We start from the raw sequence: 24,475 nt of genomic DNA on the forward strand, positions 1-24,475 counted from the left end.
ATATTTAAGAGGGTTAGATGTGGCCCTTGTGGCTAAGGGGATCAGAGGGTATGGAGAGAAGGCAGGTACGGGATACTGAGTTGGATGATCAGCCATGATCATATTGAATGGCGGTGCAGGCTCGAAGGGCCGAATGGCCTACTCCTGCACCTAATTTCTATGTTTGATGAACACTGCACGGATGGGGGTTGGGGCCGGAGGAAGGTAGTTGAGTGGACGGAGGTGGAGGCGATTTCTGGCACCATGCGCACACCCGCCGCACACCCGCCGCTCCCCGCGCATGCGCACACCCGCCAGCTCACACGCCGCTCCCCGCGCATGCGCACACCCACCACACCGGGCGGCGCGCCTTCCGCGCATGCGCAGGATCATCCGCGTCGTGCCTGCATTCCCTATGCGCATGCGCACGTCCGATCCGATCCGTCCGCTCGACCCCTGGCCGTCGCCGCGCGGGTTTTGTCTCGCGACCCACCCGACCGTTGGGCCGAAAGATCATAGTATCTTTGGTTGGGCCGCGCCGCCCCGCCCCGCGCCAGAGGCAGAGACAGAGGCAGAGGCGGCCCGCAGCCCATGGGATCCATGGCGCGCCTTCTCAACCGCAGCCGGCTCTGCTGGTGCCCGCTCATCCAGCGGCTTGCCCACTCCCCGCGGACAGCGAGCGTCAGGGGGCTGACACACGCAGACACACGCTCACCCACGGTGAGTCTCCCATCCCTCCATCCCTCTCTCCCCTCCCTCTCCAACCCTCTCTCCCCTCCCTCTCCAACCCTCTCTCCCCTCCCTCTCCAACCCTCTCTCCCCTCCCTCTCCATCTTTACCCCTCCATCCCTCTCTCCCTCTCCCTCTCCATCCCTCTCTCCCCTCCCTCTCCAACCCTCTCTCCCCTCCCTCTCCACCCTTCCTCTCCATCCCTCTCTCCCTCTTTATCCCTCCATCCCTCTCTCCCCTCCCTCTCCATCCCTCTCTCCCCTCCCTCTCCATCCCTCGCTCCCCTCCCTCTCCATCCCTCTCTCCCCTCCCTCTCCACCCTTCCTCTCCATCCCTCTCTCCCTCTCCATCCCTCGCTCCCCTCCCTCTCCATCCTCTCTCCCCTCCCTCTCTCCCCTCCCTCTCCACCCTTCCTCTCCATCCCTCCATCCCTCTCTCCCTCTTTATCCCTCCATCCCTCGCTCCCCTCCCTCTCCATCCCTCTCCACCCTCCCTCTCCACCCCTCTCTCCCCTCCCTCTCCACCCTCCCTCTCCATCCCTCCATCCCTCTCTCCCCTCCCTCTCCCTCTTTATCCCTCCATCCCTCGCTCCCCTCCCTCCCACTCTCTCCCTCCCCTGGTCTGTCGTCCCGCTGAGTTACTCCAGCATTTTCTCTTCGATGTATAAGCAGCATTTGCAGTTCGTCCCTACACTGTTGTGACATAACTTTACTGCATCAGTACGTCAGGCAGTGCCCGCTGGCTGTCACGGCCGTCATTTATTGTCCTGACAGACAGGCAGACAGACCCCCTCCTCCCCACAGCCTCACCTGCCCCGTTCCCCCGTCTTGTTCCTGCTACCTTGCATTTCTATTGGGTCCGCCCCCCCCCCCCCCCCTCCCTCCCTATGATTCCTCTTGATTCATGCGACGCCTCATCCATCTAAGCTAATCCTGCAGAGTGAGGCCAAACGCAAATTGGAGGAGCAGCACCTCATATTTCGCTTGGGCTGCTTACACCCCAGCGGTATGAAGACCCGAAACGTCACCCATTCCTTCTCTCCAGAGATGTTGCCCGTCCCGCTGAGTTACTCCAGCATTTTGTGTCTACGGTATGAATATTGATTTCTCTAACTTCAAGTAACCTTTTAATCCTCTCTCTCTCCCTGTCCCTCCTTAGTCGTTGTACTAGTTTCACTATCGTCCTGGTGAGCTGTATATTGTATGTCGTCATCACCTAGCCCATAGCCAACAATGGACCATTTCCTAGATCATCATTGCTTTTTTGAATATTCATATGTTCTGTATCTCACTGTATCACTGTCTATATCTCTCGTTTCCCTCTCCTGATTCTCAGTCTGAAGAAGGGTCTCGACCTGAAACACATGTCACACATTCCTTTTCCCCAGAGATGCTGCCTGACCTGCTGAGTAATTCCAGCACTTTGTGTCCGTCTTCGAATTAAACCAGCATCTGCAGTTCCTTCCTACACAATCCTGTACGCTATCTATTTAGACGTCCTTTGATGGCACCTTCCCTTTAGTGACTTGCTGACCATGCAATGCCCGCCCTCTCTGCCCCAATGCCTGCCCACTTTGCCCTCTGCTTGACATTCATCTGTCCTTTTGGGCCTTGTGATCCAGCTCGCTGGATAATTGACATTTCTCTCGGACCAGCCCTCTCACCACATTCTCCACTGCTATTGGCTAGCCTAGAGTGGCATACATAAAAACATAGAAAATAGGTGCAGGAGTAGGCCATTCGGCCCTTCGAGCCAGCACTGCTATTCAATATGATAATGGCTGATCATCCAAAATCAGTACCCCGTTCCTGCTTTCTCCCCATATCCCTTGATTCCGTTAGCCCCAAGAGTTATATCTAACTCTCTTGAAAACATCCAGTGAATTGGCCTTCACTGCCGTGGCAGCGAATTTCACAGATTCACAACTCTGGGTGAAAAAGTTTTTCCTCGTCTCAATCCTAAATGGCCTACCCCTTATTCTTAAACTGTGTAAAAATACTTGCCCCACACATCTCCTTTAAACGTTGCCTCTCTCACCTTAAAGCTATGCACTCTAGTAGTTAATATTTTCATCCTGAGATCGCATCCATCTCTCCCCTCCCTCCTCCACTTCCATCCTTATCTCACTCCTTTTCTTTCAAGTTCAAGTGAGTTTATTGTCATGTGTCCCTGTATAGGACAATGAAATTCTTGCTTTGCTTAAGCACACAGAAAAATAGTAAGGCATTTACTACAGTACAGATAAATGTGTCCATATACCATGATATAAATATATACACACATGAATAAATAAACTGCAAATAAAGTGCAAATAACAGAAAGTGGTTGTTAATAATCAGAGTTTTGTCCGAGCCAGGTTTAATAGCCTGATGGCTGAGGGGAAGTAGCTATTCCTGAACCTGGTTGTTGCAGTCTTCAGGCTCCTGTACCTTCTACCTGAAGGTAGCAGGGAGATGAGTGTGTGGCCAGGGTGGTGTGGGTCTTTGATGATACTGCCAGCCTTTTTGAGGCAGCGACTGCGATAAATCCCCTCGATGGAAGGAAGGTCAGAGCCGATGATGGACTGGGCAGTGTTTACTACTTTTTGTAGTCTTTTCCTCTCCAGGGCGCTCAAATTGCCGAACCAAGCCACGATGCAACCGGTCAGCATGCTCTCGACTGTGCACCTGTAGAAGTTAGAGAGAGTCTTCCTTGACAATCCGACTCTCCGTAATCTTCTCAGGAAGTAGAGGCGCTGATGTGCTTTTTTGATGATTGCATTAGTGTTCTCGGACCAGGAAAGATCTTCAGAGATGTGCACGCCCAGGAATTTGAAGCTCTTGACCCTTTCAACCATCGACCCGTTGATATAAATGGGGCTGTGGGTCCCCCTCCTACTCCTTCCAAAGTCCACAATCAGTTCCTTGGTTTTGCTGGTGTTGAGGGCCAGGTTATTGCGCTGGCACCATATGGACAATTGCTCGATCTCTCTTCTATATTCTGACTCATCCCCATCAGTGATACGCCCCACGATGGTGGTGTCATCAGCGAACTTGATGATGGAGTTCGCACTGTGGTTCGCTACGCAGTCATGGGTATAGAGTGAGTACAGCAGGGGGCTGAGCACGCAGCCTTGAGGTGCTCCCGTGCTGATTGTTATCGAGGCTGACACATTTCCACCAATACGAACAGACTGTGGTCTGTGGACGAGGAAGTCGAGGATCCAGTTGCAGAGGGATGCGCAGAGACCCAGTTCTGCGAGTTTAGTAACCAGTTTGGAGGGGATGATTGTGTTAAATGCCGAGCTGTAATCAATGAATAACAGCCTGACATATGAGTTTTTGTTGTCCAAGTGGTCCAGTGCGGAGTGGAGGGCCAGCGAGATCGCATCCACTGTTGATCTGTTGTGGCGGTATGCGAACTGCAGTGGGTCCAGGTTTTTGTCGAGGTAGGAGTTGATTTGCTCCATAATCAACCTCTCAAAGCACTTCATCACCACCGGCGTTAGTGCCACTGGTCGATAGTCATTGAGGCACGTCACCTTACTCTTCTTGGGCACCGGTATAATTGATGCCCTTTTAAAGCAGGTCAGGACCTCAGACCTCAGAAGTGAGAGGTTGAAAATGTCCGTAAAAACTCCCGCCAGTTGATCCGCACAGGTTTTTAGAACACGACCGGGTATACCATTAGGACCAGGTGCTTTTCGTGGGTTCACCCCTCTGAAGGATTTCCTGACATCGGCCTCTGTGACTGAGACTGAAATGCCATCACAGCGAATGGGGAATCGGGAAGGCACATCAGTATTCTCCCTGTCAAAGCGTGCGTAAAACGCATTGAGCTCGTCAGGGAGTGATGTTTCATCGACATTCGAGCTGCCTCCTGGTTTCGCCTTGTAGGAGGTGATTGCATTCAAGGTCGTATCTGGTCTTCATGTAGGCCACTGTATCATTGGAGGTGAATGCCCTGTGTCTGGACTTTAGAAGAGTGCGGATCTCAAAGTTCATCCAAGGTTTCTGATTGGGAAACACTCGGAAGGTTTTTGTAGGGATGCAGTCCTCCACACATTCAGTCAATCTCTGGCCTTTGTCCAACCATATGCCTATCAACGCCCATCCCCCCCTCCTGCTCACCTGTATCCACCCAACACTCGTCAGGATTTGTCCAGCTTTCCAGCTTTCTCTCGCTTACCACAATCCGTCTGAAGAAGGGTCCTGACCGGAAACATCACCTATCCATGTTCTCCAGAGATGCTGCCTGATCTGCTGAGTTACTCTAGCACTTTGTGTCTAATTTTTAAAGTATTTGGAATGCGATCCTTTTATCCAAGTGAGAAAGCAAACAGGGATTCTGTTTAACACCATCATCTCCTGTGGTACAGTACTCACTTGGTTCTGAACTGGACTGTCAGTTTGAATTTGCACGAGATTCTGTAATGGCACTTGAATCACAAACTTTTCAATCAAATGTGAGAGTTCAACAAACCCATCTTATCGATCAATTTAATGTTCATTCCTTGATATTTCCTCCTTTAATTCATTGTCCTTTGTGTGTGATCATGTTTGTGTGAATTAGATGGTTTTATCCATGGAAAATAGCCAATATAAACTTGGCACTGGTTAAATTAACTCTTTATTAATCATTTGATTATACCCTGAATGTATGCCGATGCTGAAAATAAAAAACTGATCTTGACACCTGGCTGTGTCTGACTCTTTGAGCTCTGATTTTTGCCTTGAGTTTTTTGTTAAAATTCAAACTCCTTGTAAAAGTAATTGCCACTTTTTAAATTAGCAGTTAGAAATCTAGCTTCAAAGCTCTTGGGGAAACAGAAACATAGAAAATAAGTGCAGGAGTAAGTAATTCGGCCCTTCGAGCCAACATCGCCATTCAATATGATCATGGCTAATCATCCAAAAGCAGTATCCCGTTCCTGCTTTCTCCTCATATCCCTTGATTCTGTTAGCCCTAAGAGCTATATCTAACTCTCTTGAATACATCATGATTATGATGATATGAAAATCATGATGTTCTGTGAAGAGAATCACAGAAGCTCATTATGTCAGAGATCAAGTAGTTGGCATCATCAAAATATCACAAAGGGAACCCATTTGTAGTCTAATGTGCCTGCACCTCCTGTTTAAAGTAGCTTTCAGTTGGTTCCAACCCCTAGTTAATCCCACCACACACGTTGATTTAAAAGCTTAAGAAGGAACTGCAGATGCTGGAAAATCGAAGGTACACAAAAAAGCTGGAGAAACTCAGCGGGTGCAGCAGCATCTATGGAGCGAAGGATTTCCTTCGATCCTTCGCTCCATAGATGTTGCTGCACCCGCTGAGTTTCTCCAGCTTTTTTGTGTACCTTTGATTTAAATGCTGTACAGTTCACTTTTGAAAATTCTTATTGAATCTTTTTTCACCACCCTTTAAGGCAGCGCCTCCCATAGCATTGCAACACACTCTGGGAGAAATTGTTATCTCCCCCGCTGATTACTTTGCAAATTATCTTCAATCTGTGTTCCCTTGTAACAATAGTATCACTTGAATCTTCGCATAGACGGAGTTATTTTATTCCACTAGAGGGTGCTACTTAACAGCTAATGTTTCTTTTTTTACATGTTGAACCACTGCAATCGGATAAGTAAAGCACTCTTTGAGGCCCCCCAATTACAAAACAACAACATATTTCATAACAATTTTTTATCTTTCAAGTGTGGCTCTTGCACAATGCGAATATGTTGCAACTGTATGTTATTGCTTCCACAAACATGTGGGCGTAACAAAAAGTAGGAGAGACTGAAGGTAGACAAAAATGCTGGAGAAACTCAGCGGGCGAAGCAGCATCTATGGAGTGGAGGAAATGAGCAACGATTTGGGCCGAAACCCTTCTTCGCGCCATAGATGCTGCCTCACCCGCTGAGTTTCTCCAGCATTTTTGTATACTTTCGATTTTCCAGCATCTGCAGTTCCTTCTTAAACATAGGAGAGACTGAAATGTTTCTCACTTTTTTTGATGAACTCTTACTGCTGTGCACTGAATCAAAAGTTTTCATCTATGACAATACCTAATGTTTATACCTCTGAGTCCTGATAATTCACTATCTGACTATTCGGAAATGGCAACATTTTGGCATCCGGCTCACTAGGTGATGTTTACCGCCTAGCCTTCTGATTCACCCAGGCTCCTGCTGAATTATTCCAGTATTTTGTGTCTATTTTCAGTTTAAACCAGCATCTGCAGTTCCTTCATACCCAGTTTCTATGTTCCTTTCTGACTCACTGGCGCCTCGGCTCCTACACACCCAGGTGCACTGGAATATTTATTATTCCACTGTGCAACAGCTTAAGTAAGAGTAAATTGAAAGTGTGGTGGAGTATTAATAGGAAGAACATTGAATAATCTAGAAAATTTACTGCTCGCACATCACAAATGACCCAGGCATGCTGGATTAATGGAATCTTGGCAAAACGTGTAGAATGCAGAGTGTAATTCAAAGAGAACACCCAGAGATTCAGAAGGTATGTCTGCTTTATTCAAGGTTCTTGTACATGGTGCACACACAAGATCTGTCATGCAGTGACATTGCACCTATTTACTGCTCCATAATTTTAACTTGGATGAATTATGAGAAGGGATGATTTTCTCAGCAGTCAAGCACTAGTGTGAAATCAGAATCAGTTAATGTTTCAGGTAAATTAGTCTAATGGCCATTATCAATAAACCTAGACATCGAGTTTCGTAGACAATTTGTCCAAGATAATATACTGGTTGGCTGCCTTATCTTCGTTTGCACTACCACAGGAATGGATAATAATGAATTTGACAGGTTTGATGTAGGGAGGAGGCTTTGCCTGACAGGTCTCTATAACCAAGGGCACAGTCTTTTAATAAGTAGAACTTTCATGATAGATAAGAATACATTTCTTCATGCAGAGGGAGGAGAATCTTTGGAATTCTCTACCCTATAGGGCTGCGGAGGCTCAGTCATTGAGTTTATTCAAAACTACGATTTCTGGCTTTTCTTCTTAGGCAGTCTCTTAGGATCAAGGGACTCTCTGTTCTTGGGAAATTTTGAGGAAATCAAAGGATATGTGGATAGTCCAGGAAAATAGTATTGAATTAGAGAAATAAGCATGGAAAAACTCAGTGGGTGAGGCAGCATCTATGGAGCGAAGGAAATGGGCAACGTTTCGGGCCGAAACCATTCTTCAGACCCGAAATGTTGCCTATTTCCTTTGCTCCATAGATGCTGCCTCACCCGCTGAGTTTCTCCAGCATTTTTGTCTTCCTTTGATTTTCCAGCATCTGCAGTTCCTTCTTAAACAGAAATAAGCATGTTCTTGATGAATAGAGAGTAAACTCAAAGGGCCAAATGACATACACCTGCTCCCATTTATGTTAATGATCTTAAATTACTTAGTAACTTATCCCTATCTATCTCTGTAACATCCTCTCGCTCTCTAATCTTCAGCTCTTCTTTCAAAAGAAACTCCATTACCCAAAGAATATGGATGCTGTTTTCATAAGGAGAGGTTGAGGTGTACAACACAGATGCATTTAAGAAGATTCTAGATAAGCACATGCATTAGTTAGGAATAGTAGTACAGCTGATAGTTAAATAAGTATCAATGGGAGTCAGTTGGAATGGAAAATAAACACCACAGTTGACTGGTTTGAGGTTGGGCTGATCCTCAGCTGTGTGGTCTTTGTAATTCTGTGCAACTCAGATTTGTTGTCCTAAATGGGATCGGCATACTCATGGGTGATTGAAGATTGAGCTTAAATATTGCCTGGGGTTAAAATAGAACAGGGGTGGTGGAGGCACAGGAACAGGCTCTTCAGTTCACAATGTCTGCGAAACATGATACCAAATTAAACTAATCACTGTCTGCATGTGATGCATCCATCTCTCCAATGCCTACGTATTCATATGCCTATCTAAAAGATTCTTAAACACAACTGTCGTATCTGCCCCTGCCACACTGGCAGAGTGTTCCAGGCACCCACCATTCTCTGTGTAAAAAACTTTCCCTGCATATCTCCTTTAAACTTTCCCCCTCTTACCTTAAAGCTATGCTCTCTGGTATTTAACATTTCCACCCTAGGAAAAAGTTTCTAACTGTCTATTCTTGTCTATGCCTCTCATCATTTTGTAAACTTCTGTCATGTCTCCCCTTATCCTCTGATGTTCCAGAGAAAGTTTATCCATTCCCTCATCGTAGCTAATATTGTCTAATCCAGACAGCAAACAGCTAAACTTATTCTGCACCTTCTCCAAAACCTCCACATTATTCTTGTAACAGGGTGACTGGAAACATAAAATCCTCTAAAAAGCAGCCTAACCTACGGTTTATAAAGCTGCAATGTGACTACCCGACTCTGTGCTGCTCAATGAAGCCAGTCAACCAATATACCTTTACCATTCTATCTACTTGTATTGCCACTTTAAAGGGGCTATGGACCAGGAACCTTCCATACATTAAAGCAGTTAAGGATCTTGGCCCTAATATTCAACTTCCTAACATGCAACACCTCAATTTTGCTTATATTAACCTCCATCTGCAAATTCTGTGCATCTATCTGCAATCGATCTAGAATGCCCTCCATAATGTTTGCCTCTGTACTCCACAATTTGCAATATGTAATAGAAAAATCACATGTGGTTAAAGTGTACATTGTCAGATTTTATTAAAGGGTATTTTTATATTATTTGGTTTCACCATGTAGAAATTACAGCTGTGTTTATACATCGTCCCCCCCCCCATTTCAGGGCACCATAATGTTTGGCTTCACAGGCGATTGTAATTGCTCAGGTGTGTTTAATTGCCTCGTTAATGCAGGTATATGAGAGCTCTCAGTACCAAGTCATTCCTCCAGTCTTTCCATCACCTTTGGAAATTTTATTGCTGTTTATCAACATGAGGACCAAAGTTGTGCCAATGAAAGTCAAAGAAGACGTTATGAGACTGAGAAACAAGAATAAACCTGTTAGAGACATCAACCAAACCTTAAGCTTACCAAAATCGACTGTTTGGACATAATTAAGAAGAAAGAGAGCCCTGGTGAGCTTACTAATCGCAAAGGGACTGGCAGGCCAAGGAAGATCTCCACAGCTGATGACAGAAGAATTCTCTCTATAATAAAGAAAAAAACCCAAACACCCGTCCGACAGATCAGAAACACTCTTCAGGAGTCAGGTGTGGATTTGTCAATGACCATTGTCCCCAGAACACGTCGTGAGCAGAAAACAGGCTACACTGCAAGATGTAAACCACTGGTTACCTGCAAAAATAGGATGACCGGGTTACAGTTTGCCAAGAAGTACTTAAAAGAGCAACCACAGTTCTGGAAAAAGGTCTTGTGGCCAGATGAGATGAAGATTAACTTGTATCAGACTGATGGCAAGAGCAAAGTATGGAGGAGAGAAGGAGCTGCCCAAGATCCAAAGCATACCACCTCATCTGTTAAACACGGTGGTGGGGGTGTTATGGCCTGGGCATGTATGGCTGCTGACGGTACTGGCTCACTTATCTTCATTGATGATACAACCGCTGATGGTAGTAGCATAATGAATTTTGAAGTGTATAGATACACCCTATCTGCTCAAGTTCAAACAAATGTCTCAAAACTCATTGGCTGGCGGTTCATTTGACAGCAAGACAATGATCCCAAACACTGCTAAAGCAACAAAGGAGTTTTTCAAAGATAAAAAATGGTAATTTATTGAGTGGCCAAGCCAATCACCCGATCTGAACCCAATTGAGCATGTCTTTTATAAGCTGAAGAGAAAACTGAAGGGAACCAGCACCCAAAACAAGCATAAGCTAAAGATGCCTGCAATACAGGCCTGGCAGAGAAGACACCCAGCAACTGGTCATGTCTATGAATCGCAGACTTCAAGCAGTCATTGCATGCAAAGGATATGCAACAAAATACTACACATGACTACTTTCATCTACATGACATTGCTGTGACCCAAACGTTATGGTGCCCTGAATTGGGGGGACAATGTATAAACACTGCTGTAATTTCTTCATGGTGAAGCCATGATGTGTAAAAATGGCCTTTATTAAAATGTGCACTTTAACCACATGTGATTTTTTTCTAATACAAATCTCAAATTGTGGAGTACAAAGGCAAATAAATCAATTTCCCATGGCTATCTAGACTACACATCTTCCCACCCTGCTTCCTGTAAGAACTCCATCCCCCACTCCCAATTCCTCCATCTACACCGCACCTGCCATCGCGGAGCTGGCCGACTTCGGAGCGGGAGGAGCTGTGGTGGTGCGCGGCTGCGACCCGACTTCGGAGGCTCCAGCTGCAGGCCCTGTAGACGGTAACATCGGGAGCTCGCAGGTCCCTAGTGGGTGACCGCTTTTCGGAGCTCCCGCAACGACAACTTCTCCTGCCAGAACTCCCTGGTCAATTCTTCCCTTCCCACCCGCACCATCTCCTCTCCGGGCACTTTCCCTTGCAACCGCAGGAGATGCTACACTTGTCGCTTTACTTCCCCCCTCTACTCCATTCAAGGACCCAAGCAGTCATTCCAGGTGCGACAGAGGTTCACCTGCACCTCCTCCCACCTCATCTATTGCATCCGCTGCTCTAGATGTCAGCTGATCTACATCGGTGAGACCAAGCGTAGGCCTGGCGATCGTTTCACCGAACACCTCCGCTCGTTCCGCATTAACCAACCTGATCTCCCTGTGGCTCAGCACTTCCCCTCCCATTCCGAATCCTGTCTGGGCCTCCTCCATGGCCAGAGTGAGCATCCACTGGAAATTGGAGGAGCAGCACCTCATATTCTGCTTGGGCAGTCTGCACCCCAGCGGTTTGACCATTGACTTCTCCAATTTCCGGTAGCCCCTGCTGTCTCCTCCACTTCCCAGCTCTCACTCAGCCCTCTGGCTCCTCCTCTTCCTTTCTTCTTCCCGCCCCCCCCCCCCCCCCCTCCCCCTGCATCAGTCTGAAGAAAGAGTTTCGGCCCGAAACGTGGCCTATTTCCTTCGCTCCATAGATGCTGCCACACCCGTTGAGTTTCTCCAGCACTTTTGTCTACCAAATAAATAAATGATGGGTCTTTGTCCAAAACATTATGGAGAGCATTGTATATCCTGTAGATCCTTTGACAGCCTTCTTCAATCTGCAGCTTCACCATCTGAAAACTTATTAACTATCTATGTTTTTGCCCATCATTTTTATATACATATGTCACATACAGCAGAGTTCTGGTGTTTACGAGTGGTATATTAGTCTTTCAGACTTTGATTAGTCCTGAATTCGAATGCTTTTAGAAATACTTTGTTCCTTGCATTGAAATTTGCAAGATTGAACACTAATCATTGTATTGAATGTTAGAAAGGATGGTGAGTACTATAAACTGTGAATTCTTCATAATGATCATCTGAAATTCTTTTTTCATAACGAATAAACTTTTACTAAATTTATCAATTGAAAGAATTTTACTTTAAGAATAACAATTAATCTTTGTTCATTCTCATATTTTATCATGTTATGTTCTACAGTTTCTACATTTCCATTCAGAAAGATATTTAATACTCCAAAGAAAAGAAATTCATTCCTCGATTCCAAGAAGAATAGAAAATACAAGGTATCCTGGTGTAACAAAAGGCTTTGTGTATTTGGTGCATGCTCATGGTATTTGCATGTAATGTGTGCATATAATGGGAGTAGTCTGTCCTCACTGCATGCATGTTTGTTGTCTGTGCAGGCATACATTTGTGCATGCAGTGCTTGTGACTACATTAGTATGCTGTATACAGTGCCCTCCATAATGTTTGGGACAAAGATCCATCATTTATTTATTCACCTCAAATCCACAATTTGAGATTTGTAATAAAAAAAATCACATGTGGTTAAAGTGCACATTGTCAGATTTTATTAAAGGCCATTTTTATACATTTTGGTTTCACCATGTAGAAATTACAGTGGTGTTTATACAGAGCCCCCCATTTCAGGGCACCATAATGTTTGGGACACATGGCTTCACAGATGTTTGTAATTGCTCAGGTGTGTTTAATTGCCTCCTTCATGCAGGTATAAGAGCACCTAGTCTTCCTCCAGACTTTCCATCACCTTTGGAAACATTTTTTGCTGTTTATCAACATGAGGACCAAAGTTATGCCAATGAGAGTCAAAGAAGCCATTATGAGACTGAGAACCAAGAGTAAAACTGATAGAGACATCAGTCAAACCTTAGGCTTACCAAAATCAGCTGTTTGAAACATCATTTAGAAGAAAGAGAGCACTGGTGAGCTTACTAATTGCAAAGGGACTGGCAGGCCAAGGAAGACCTCCACAGCTGATGACAGAAGAATTATCTATAATAAAGGCAAATCTCTCAAACACCTGTCCGACAGATCAGAAACACTCTTCAGGAGTCAAGTGTGGATTTGTCAATGACCACTGTCCGCAGAAGACTTCATGAACAGAAATACAGAGGCCACACTGTAAGATGCAAACCACTGGTTACCTGCAAAAATAGGATGGCCGGGTTACAGTTTGCCAAGAAGTACTTAAAAGAGCAACCACAGTTCTGGAAAAAGGTCTTGTGGACAGATGAGGCGAAGATTAACTTATATCAGAGTGATGGCAAGAGCAAAGTATGGAGGAGAGAAGGAACTGCCCAAGATCCAAAGCGCATACCACCTCATCTGTGAAACACGGTGGTGAGGGTGTTATGGCCTGGGCATGTATGGCTGCTGAAGGTACTGGCTCACTTATCTTCATTGATAATACAACTGCTGATGGTAGTAGCATAATGAATTCTGAAGTGTACAGACACATTCTGTCTTCTCGTTCAAACAAATGCCTCAAAACACATTGGCCGGCGGATCATTCTACAGCAAGACAATGATCCCAAACATACTGCTGAAGCAACAAAGGAGTTTTTCAAAGCTCAAAAATTGTTATTTCTTGAGTGGCCAAGTCGATCACCCAATCTGAACCCAATCGAGCATGTCTTTTATATGCTGAAGAGAAAACTGAAGGGGACTAGCCCCCCAAAACAAGCATAAGCTAAAGATGGCTGCAATACAGGCCTGGCAGAACCAGAGAAGACACCCAGCAACTGGTGATGTCCATGAATCGCAGACTTCAAGCACTCATTGCACGCAACGGATATGCAACAAAATACTAAACATGATTACTTTCATTTACATGTCATTGCTGTGTCCAAAGCATTATGGTGCCCTGAAATGGGAGGACTATGTATAAACACTGCTGTAATTTCTACATGGTGAAACCAAAGTGTATAAAAATGGCCTTTATTAAAATCTGACAATGTGCACTTTAACACATGTGATTTTTTTTTCCATTACAAATCTCAAATTGTGGAGTACAGAGGCAAATAAATAAATGATGGGTCTTTGTCCCAAACATTATGGGGGGCACTGTATGTGAAAATGCATGTTCATATGAGTGTGCGCGCATTCTTTACATATTATATTTGTGTACTTTCTATGTGTTTGTGTGCTGTAAATGCCAGAAGTATATTTAGTTAATGACTTGCCTGGTTCAAGGTTTGCGTTTAGTTATCGATCTAATAAATTAAACTGTGTTGGTGTTGTATTTGCAAAAACATTGTTGTTCTGGGATATTTGGAAGCAGAGCTACAATAAATTCAATGACTTACCATGCATTGTTATATTTCTGATTTGGATTGTTAAATGTAGAGGGTTTGTTTGGCTTGAGACAATGCAAAGCTATCACAATTCTTTTGTCAGCTATTAAGTTAACATTTCTAATCTCCCTCAATCTTGTCTCAGATCTACTTCCTGTTCTCTCATCCCTGTAAAGGGCCTGTCCCACTTGGGCGTAATTTGCGTGTCACGCAGGTGGCGCGCAAAGATTTTTTGAATACCAAAGTCCTGGGGCGCCGCGCGCGACGACGCGTCACTGCCTACCACCATGCGCGCATAATGCACGCCATGCGTGACACGTAAATTATGTCTCGTAAATGACGCGCAAATGAAGCCCAAGTGGGACAGGCCCTTAAATTGCTAACCAGCCAAACTCTCTTCAAGGTTCCCTTCTATTAGGCCCTCTGCCTCAGAGGGCGGTGGAGGCGGGTTTTCTGGATGCTTTCAAGAGAGAGCTAGATAGGGCTCTTAAAAATAGCAGAGTCAGGGGATATGGGGAGAAGGCAGGAACGGGGTACTGATTGGGGATGATCAGCCATGATCACATTGAATGGCGGTGCTGGCTCGAAGGGCCGAATGGCCTACTCCTGCACCTATTGTCTATTGTCTATTGCCCTGTCCATAACCCAATCACAGTCTGTTCAAAGTATGAGTCCAAGGCATCAGGATATTTATGTTAACTTGATTTGCTAACCAACAGAAAATAGAAACAATTCAGGATAAATCAGTCATTTTCAAGTTGAAAGGCTGTAACTAGTGGAATCCGTACTGGGACGTCAACTATTCACAAGGTATATTAATCACAAGTTTGCTGTTAACACACAAATAGGTAGGGAAGTAAATTGTGAAAGCACAAAGAATCTACACATGGATAAAGAAAGACTCAAGAAGTGAGCAAATAGTTGGCACAGTAACTGTAACCAGAGGAAATATGAAGTTATGGTCTTTGGTAGGAAGAACAGAAAAGTACAATATTGTTAAGAGTAAAGAGAGATCTAGATGTCGTAGTCTATGAAATATAGAAAGTTAGCAAGCAGGTATAATAGGAATCCGGAAAGCCAATGGATCGTTTACCATTATTACAAAGGGGGTGGAATATAAAGGTGGGAACATTTTGCTACAGTATAAATAGGTGAGCCCACACATAGCGTTTTGCTCTCCCTGTTTATGAAGCAATATATTTGTATTGGAGGCAGTTCAAGAGTTAATATGGTGCCTGGAAATGACAAAACATTGCCGCAAGCTGAAGGACTGACACTATTCTTCTTCTTCACAGCTTATTGGAAGAGACCGCTTATGAAAAGCTTGCAGAGGAAACACTGGACCTTTTATATGATTTCTTTGAAGATCTTGCAAATCAGCCTTTTGTTCCAAAAGACTATGACGTAACACTTGTGGTAAAGCTTGTTTGCCTGTATTTGGACCTTTGTATTTACATGATCTTGGTATTCTGTGGTCATTTTAGAGGGATAGATTGGGAATTCAAAAATTAAGAGTGTGCGACCAATGTTTCAGTAGTGAAACCTTAGTCAGAATCTTTCATGGTGGATATAAATGCTAAATTTTATACTGTATAATTTCAGTCAAAGAAGTATTTCCCAATGTCGACAAGGCCTAATTTAAAAAAGCAAATCAAAATAAGAAGATAAATTGAATAAAGCAAAATTTGTTGCTTGCCACAATTTAACAAGCATTGACTAAACATCTTTTCAGATAAATAAGTTCAAAAGAAGTGTAGTAGAAATAACTGAGCCCTGCTGTATGTTCCACATCAGGGCTGCAAGGGTGTTCCAGGGAACTACAGACCTATGAATCTAATATCAGTGGTGGGAATGTTCCTGATGGGGACTTTGAGAGACTGGATCTACCAGATTTTGAAAAGACTAAGACTGATTAGGGATGGTCAGCATGGCTTTGTGTCTCACAACATTGAGTTTTTACAAGAGGTGACATTGGTGAGGACAGGGCAGTAGATGTTGTTCACATAGACTTTAACAAGTCTCACATGGTAGGCTGGTCCATAAGGTTAGATCGCATCGATTCCAAGGTGAGCTAGCCAATTAGATGCAAAATTGGTTTGGTTGTAGGGGTAAAAGGAAGACTCTAGAGGATTGTTTTCCAGATTGGAGGCCTGTGACTTACAGTGTCCTACAGGGGTTGGTGCTAAATTGATTGTCATCTATTTGATGAGATTTGGAGGAGATTATAGTTGGTATTGTTAGTAAATTTGCAGATGAAACCAAAATTGATGGTGTAGGAATGGTGAAAAAGGTTAAGATATAGATCAACTGGGAAAGTGGGCAAAGGAATGGCAGATGGAATTTAACTTGGAAAAGTGTGAAGTGTTGTATTTTGAAAAGTTAAACAAATGTAACGTTTGGACAGTAAATGGCAGGGCCCAGGGAAGTGTTTATAGAACAGGGAGATCCAGGGGTACAAATACATAATTCCATGAAAGTGGTGACACAGGTCGACAGGAGGGTGAAGGAGATGTTTGGCGAGCTTGCCTTTGTCGATGGGGCAATGAGTACAAGAGTTGAGACAACATATTGCAACTGTACAAGACATTGCAGAACCCAGACTTGGAATATAATGTGTAGTTCTGGTTACATAGCTGGAGGAAGGATGTAATTAATCTGGAAAAGGTTCATAAGGATGTTATCGGGACCGGATGGCTCGAGTTATAAGGGGAGACTGGAGAAGCTGCGCCTTTTTTTTACTGGAATCTTAGAGACATAGAGGTATATGAAATCATGAGGGGCATAGATAAGAAGGGTTGCAGTCTTTTTCCCTGGAAAAACGAGAGGGCCTAGATTCAAGGTGAGAGGGTAAAGATTAAAAGGGATCTGAGAGACAATATGTTCACACAGAGGATGGTGGGTATGTGGAATGAGGTGGTAGAGGCGGGTACAATTTTAGCATTTAGCAATTTTAGCATTTTGGCAGGTATGTGCTTAGGAATGATTTGAAGGGCTGTTGACCAAATGCAGGCAAATTAGGCAGCTCAGGTAGACAACATGTTCTGCATGGACAAGTTGGGCAGAAGGGTGTGTTTCCTTGCTGTATTACACAACACTATCAATCACACAATTCACACCAGTCAAATGCTTCGACCGAGTGAACAGGAAGGGCCTACATACATCCTTTATAACCAGGGGACATGGATTTTATTAATTAGTGGAAAATCTGAGGGGAGATGAGGGGGGAAAAAAATGCTTATCCAAGAATGGAAGACTGGCATTTACATCATTTACATCCTGAATGGGTGGTGGAAATAGAAACTTTCATCAACATTTAAAACCGTCAATGTCCTTCATCGTTGTAAGATGCCATGATGCAGGTGAAATGTTCAGATTAGGTCACGTGGAACATTTATTTTTGTATTGGGTGAAATTTGCGATATAATGTCAATTGCTTTCTGCTAAAGTTAGGCCACAAAGAAATTTGCAACGTTGATAGGTAATGTAGATGTATTAAAATCGATATTATCTTGTGAAACTCCAATTTTAACAGATGCTCAACTGACTTAAAAAGCACAGGAATGAGTCTCGTGTTGGATCTTGAGGTAGCTTTCAAAACTTTGCTGGAAATCTCTGCCTAGGAGCTAACATTTTTGCGGTATGCAGATCTAGAATTTAGGTTAACTCTGTATTGTGATTTTGGCCGAGTCTTTTGGATGGTGATATAGTGTCAACAATTGTGAATAGATTTCACTGAAAAAAGATTTACCGTATAGTTTTCAGATGTGCCGTAGAAATAATTTTATCGGGATGCATCACAGCCTGGTTTGGGAACAGCTCCATCCAAGACCACAAGAAATTGCAGCGAATTGTGGACGCGACGCAGCCCAGACCATCACACAAACCAACCTCATTATACTCCATTGACTCCATTTATACCTCATGCTGCTTCGGCAAGGCCTACAGCATAATCTTTGACGTTGCACCCTGGATACTCCCTCTTCTCCCCTCTTCCATCGGGCAAAAGATATAGAAGTGTGAAAATGCACACCTCCTGATTCAGGGACGGTTTCTTCCCAGCTGTTATCAGGCATCTGAACCATCCTACCACAACCAGAGAGCAATCCTGAACTACTATCTACCTCATTGGGGACCCTGGCTTTGTCTTGCACTAAACATTATTCCCTTATCATGTATCTGTTACACTGCGAATGGCTAGATTGCAATCATGTATTGTCTTTCCGCTGACTTCTTAGCACACAAAAGCTTTTCACTGTACCTCGGTACACGTGACAATAAACTAAACTGAACTGTAACCAACTCAATGTCAACAACCCCCCCATCATTAAATTACTTACTGAGGAAAAGTTTAATTAAAATTAAAATTGCAGAAATATAGTATACTTTTTAGTATTGAAATAAAAATGAGGAATAAATGTTTGTCTTTTAAAATAAAGTCGGAGTTAAATCTATTAACTTGAGTGTGATTGTTCCCTGTCTGTCCAAACCAATTCAAAGACTATCTGTGGTTTTGGGTCACTGTATAGCCACAACACGTGTAAGACTATTTCTAAAATATTCTGATGGATTTATTTTTATCCTTTTTATAGAATGGTGTGCTGACAATAAAGTTGGGTGAAACCTTGGGGACTTACGTGATTAATAAACAGACTCCAAACCGACAGATCTGGCTATCGTCTCCTGTCAGGTACATAGTGAAAGAAGAACGAAGCTTCATATTGAATGTGCACTCAGTATAACATTGATATTTAACAAACAAACTTGGGAAGATTAATTTTATATTTACTTCCCTTTTGCTACACTTCAATTGACCAGCCTGTTTCACAGTCTAGAATTATGACCAGCTTAGTAAAGTAGGAGGACATTTAGCCTATTGAGTCTTCTATGGCTCTTAGAAGTAATCCTGTTTGGCCTACTCCCTTGCTCGCTCCTTTCATTCCTGTAATTCTTTCTCCATAAAGTATTTATCCAATTCCTCCTTTGAATTACTTTTGATACCTGACTTTTCAGACAATGTATTTAAAATCATAACCACATGAATGAAAGGGTTTTTCTTCTTATCATTTCTAACACTTTTGCCAAATATGATAGACTGTGCTTTCTAGCTATCAACTCTTGAGATGTTGGAAAATATTCACTTCAAAAATCTACCAAACCTCCAAACCTACTCTTAATCTTCTCTTCAATGAGGAGATAGTCTCCCAAGTATATTATCGTCCTAGATTATTTTTACATTTAATTTTTCTGCTATGTCCTCCCGTTCCACCTGTCAATGTACTCCTAAAGTCTGTTACAATTTGATGCACTTTCAACTTTGTGTGTCCTATACACATTTACAGATTTTGCCTTGTACAACAGTCTACATCATTAATATATATTTAAAGCACCATCAATTCTGGTACTGAAATCTGAGGAAGGGTCTCAACCTGAAACATGACCTATCCATGTTCTCCAGAGATGCTGCCTGACCTGCTGAGTTACTCCAGCGCTTTGTGTCCTTCTGAGAAACTATAAATCCACTCATCTGGAATATAGTAATTCACGTAATTTTTTATATTTTATCTAATTCAACGACTTCCTTGTTTTATCATTAACTTTGGTAAAGTTCCCTTCCTCATTGGGCACTGGCATAGAACCTTGGCCTTGCTTCCTGCTTCCGCCTGTTGCTGAAAATCACAAAAATTGCTGATGCAAGAAATCTGAAATAGAAACAGAAAAAGTCAGGCAGCATCAGTGAAGAAAAAAATCAGTTGATATTTTGGGTTGAAAAACATTCATGAGTATTTCTCCCATGTTGGTCCTTGTTAAGACTTGGTACTTTGTTGATAATTGTTGCTATGCTTATAGAAAACGATTAATTTCTGCCAACTATCCTTGCCAACTATCAACACTCCTGTTATTTTATCCTTGACTTCAACTTCTTTTCATACTTTTAGACCCCTTCACAGTGAAGAAAACAAATTTTGAGGCTAATTAGACGTAGAATTAGGAGTAGAATTAGGCTATTTGGCCCATCAAGCCTACTCCATTCAATTATGACTGATCTATCTCTCTCTCCTAACCCCATTCTCTTGCCTTTTCCCCATAACCTCTGACACACGTACTAATCAAGAATCTATCTCTACCTCAAATATATCCACCAACCTTTCCTCCACAGCCATCTGGCAAAGAATTCCACAGATTCACCACCCTCTGACTAAATAAATTCTTCATCTCCTTCCTAAAAGAACATCCTTTAAGATGTCCGGAGCTTATGGTCTATCTCGTTTTAGAGGACATTTAGACTGAAATAAGCAAACTGAATCAATCAATTTATACCCATTCTGACATAATGCACATTTTGAGAGTGAGAGGATTCCACAAGAAAGCACATCCAGTGAGGCCTGCCTTGGAATTTGGGGTGGTGGAAAGGAGGAATGTCTGGATGAAAGCTGGACATATGCTTCCACAGTTGAACACGTTGCAAAGCTAGAGTCTTAATAATAGAGGTAATAGGATGCTTCCCCTTTTCCCATTGGGTTACCTGCCTACCATTTCCTTTTGCTAGCAATTTTATAAGGAAGTAAAATTCACCGCGTACCCAAGAAGGCCCTCCGTCTTAACAAGGCATCAGATTGATTGGCTACCAGTAGTTGTGCTTCACTAGTTCTGCCACCTAGTGGTAGGATACCATCTGTTTAAGAAGGTACTGCAGATGCTGGCAAAATTGAAGGTAGACAAAAGTGCTGGAGAAACTCAGTGGGTGCGGCAGCATCTATGGAGCGAAGGAAATAGGCAACGTTTCGGACCGAAACCCTTCTTCAGACTGATGTAGGGTGGGGGGGTGGGTGGGGGACGGGTAGAAGAAAGGAAGGAGGAGGTTGTTAAACTGTCTTCGGAGGGAGGAGAAGAACTTCTTCAAAGTAGGCATAACTTGAGGAGATTTTGCAGTGGAGTAGACAAAATGTTTAAGAAGGAACTGCAGATGCTGGAAAGGATACCATTTCCTGGCTTTTGACATGTTGCCACTTCAAGTCGTTCAGACAAATGTGATGCAGGACGTGTGATTACTTTATCAACTGGAAGTGCACCTCATATTATATGCCTGATTATTATTCCACCACCTATCGCAAAGTTCTGTAATGTAAACCCAAGTCATCCACGCATGCATCAAGAAACACTGTTTTTCACTTGAATTATGTGAGGGGAGACATTATTAGCAAATTATCAAAATTTTAGATAGTGATTTGAAAATTCTGCAAGGGTTAATTTCTATTACCCAAATTTGGTTTAAGTTTAGGTTTATTATTGTCATGTGGATTGAGATACACTGAAAAGCTTTGGTTTTCATGTGTTTCTTTTACTAATCGTTTTAAACTCTAGTCCTGTGATCATTATAATAACAAGTTTGTAGCAGTTTTTCTTTTTGATCTATTAAGATGGTTTTATCAACATTTTTCTTAATCCGTTTGGCTCGAAGCCATCATTTATCACCTGGGATGGTGCATGAAAGAGGTTAAAACTGGAAAGGCCTTTCTCGGTTCTTTCTTCCCTGGGCCTTCATTTTATTGATAGCAGCTTAACATTGACTAGGCTGTAGACAGGCAGGTAATCCTAGCATCATCAAGTCAGTAGCATAATATTAATTTCACAATGATGGTGTAGGGGATCCATCCTATCACATCTGGAGTCTGGCAGTGAACTCCGTGGTAGCACATCACAGTAAGTTGTAGAAAATTGCTTCAATTTGAACAGATTATGGCTCGGTTGGAGTTAGATGTCAACTGTTGACGTTTCTACTCTACTCCTTCGTTATTCACAATGGCTCCTTTGCAGTAGTCTCCAGATAACACTGGTAAGAACCCTTCCTTTGGGCCCTCATCTGTGGCCCCTTGCACTTAATTCCTGCTTCTGCCCATGACAGGATTATAAAAGTTTTGGATCTTTCATCTAAAAGAAATTCTGCTGTTAGAATTCCATGTTGCAAGGTTAAAAATGTCCCACTGTTTTCATCAAGATTTTTCTTTTGCTGTATATTTCTCCACAGTGGCCCTAAACGATACGATTGGACAGGAAAGAATTGGATCTATTCTCACGATGGAATTAGTTTACATGAACTGCTCACAAAAGAGTTCTCCATGTTGTTCAAGACGAAAGTGGATTTACTTGCAGTCGCTGCTCAGATGTACGTGTGACCCATCTGGATGCTGTAGGAAACGCTTCCGAAGAAATATTTTACAGAAGATAAATGTTGTAACAATTATTATGTATGGAACCTTGTTCTTTTGATGGGCACTGGAATGCTATGGATATTGCATTCAATTAATCTAATCCTAAATTACTACACCTGTTTTCAGTGGCGACCTGCTTATCACCAAGTGACTGGAGACTCTTCAATTACAATTAATATATGTAAGGAATGTATTTTGTTGTCTCAGTTTGGGGTTTAAAAAAGTTTATTTTTATTTCCAGATTAATTCTGAATTGCAATACATGCCATCTAATGTATATTTTCTAAGATGAGTTGTTGGCTTTTTTTTTCTAAATTTAGATTAACCATAAAATTGTAATCTATTGGAAAATAATACTGGGCCGTTGGCTCATTTGCTTTGTTTATTATGACAAATTTCACAAATTGTGTTGTGCCACAGAATAGAATTCCAATTTAACTTTCAAAATCTGATTTTTTTAATATATTGGGATCTGCATTTATGTTATGATTTATAATTTAAAAAATGATTATTTATTTCATTACAAAGGTAAATGTCCCACTCTGGGTTCCTGCATGTGATGGGAAAGCAGGATTGGGAATCAAGGCTATAGCTTTGTTGGCCTATTCCCAGCTCCATTTTAATATAGGGAAGTGAATTGATTAAAACATCAAACAAAACAATTTATAACATTTATTTTCTTGCTAAATCATTGTTCCCAATCATGTATATCAGAAAATAATCACTTTGTTCCCCATATTGCTGAACTTGCCCTCTTTGTCCTGGTTGATAAGATGCCTTGTCTTCAACTCTGGTTGGTAATGCTTCCAAAGTTGCCTATTGTTTGAAAGGTAGGGTAATGCTTTAGTTTCTTTTCACTCACCAAAAACAATTTATTTATAATCTAATGATGTTTATACTAAGAGCAACAAAACAGTTTTCATCAGGGGGTCTTTAGATGTGGTGTTTGTATGTAGTGAGGCAAAAGGAGTAAAGAAGAAAAGAAACAACATTTATGCCAGCTTCAACCAAGTCTCACCATCAGTTCCCTCCTCAACCCTTTCTGCTTCCCACAGTAACAACTCTGTCTTTGACTCGAAGGTACACAAAAATGCTGGAGAAACTCAGCGGGTGCAGCAGCATCTATGGAGCGAAGGAGATAGGTAACGTTTCGGGCCGAAGCCCTTCCTCAGCCTATCTCCTTCGCTCCATAGATGCTGCTGCACCCGCTGAGTTTCTCCAGCATTTTTGTGTATCTTCGATTTTCCAGCATCTGCAGTTCCTTCTTGAACACTCTGTCTTTGACTCCCTCCCCACCCCTCTCCCTCTGCAAATGCAGGGAGTGCAGCACCCCCTATGAGACACATCAGCTAATTAATTTCTCACACCTTATCTGGATACAACTATTACTGAGGAAGGGTCCCGAACTGAGACGTCACCCGTTCCTTCTCTCCAGGGATGCTGTCTGACCCGCTGAGTTACTCCAGCATTTTGTGTCTACAATGCCCTCCATAATGTTTGGGACAAAGACCCATCATTTATTTATTTGCCTCTGTACTCCACAATTTGTAATAGAAAAAAAATCACATGTGGTTAAAGTGCACATTGTCAGATTTTAATAAGGGCCATTTTTATACATTTTGGTTTCACCTTGTAGAAATTACAGCAGTGTTTATACATAGTCCCCCCATTTCAGGGCACCATAATGTTTAGGACACAGCAATGACATGTAAATGAAAGTAATCATGTTTAGTATTTTGTTGCATATCCTTTGCAAGCAATGACTGCTTGAAGTCTGCGATTCATGGACATCACCAGTTGCTGGGTGTCTTCTCTGGTGATGCTCTGCCAGGCCTGTATTGCAGCCACCTTGAGTTTATGCTTGTTTTGGAGGGCTAGTCCTCTTCAGTTTTCTCTTCAGCAGAAAAAGGCATGCTCAATTGGGTTCAGATCGGG

At 42.8% G+C, this 24,475-nt stretch overlaps 1 protein-coding gene across 1 annotated transcript; it reads left to right on the top strand.

The window, feature by feature from the left end:
• Positions 1-407: 407 nt before the first annotated feature.
• Positions 408-23,202, top strand: fxn (frataxin). Its single transcript, XM_033018099.1, has 5 exons — positions 408-699; positions 12,214-12,299; positions 15,626-15,746; positions 18,920-19,017; positions 22,357-23,202. Exons 1-5 carry the CDS (start codon positions 571-573, stop codon positions 22,502-22,504), a joined length of 582 nt encoding a protein of 193 aa, XP_032873990.1. The 5' UTR covers positions 408-570; the 3' UTR covers positions 22,505-23,202.
• Positions 23,203-24,475: the final 1,273 nt, after the last annotated feature.

Source organism: Amblyraja radiata, chromosome 3, assembly GCF_010909765.2.
Source record: "Amblyraja radiata isolate CabotCenter1 chromosome 3, sAmbRad1.1.pri, whole genome shotgun sequence".
NCBI lineage: Eukaryota > Metazoa > Chordata > Chondrichthyes > Rajiformes > Rajidae > Amblyraja > Amblyraja radiata.

What these genes read in the sequence shown, in the direction of transcription:
- fxn (XM_033018099.1), top strand. Translation starts at nt 571, where the DNA reads ATGGGATCCATGGCGCGCCTTCTCAACCGCAGCCGGCTCTGCTGGTGC. An exon ending in CAGACACACGCTCACCCACG is followed by an intron (nt 700 to 12,213) that starts GTGAGTCTCCCA and finishes TATGTTCTACAG; the next exon opens with TTTCTACATTTCCATTCAGA. An exon ending in AGAAGAATAGAAAATACAAG is followed by an intron (nt 12,300 to 15,625) that starts GTATCCTGGTGT and finishes TCTTCTTCACAG; the next exon opens with CTTATTGGAAGAGACCGCTT.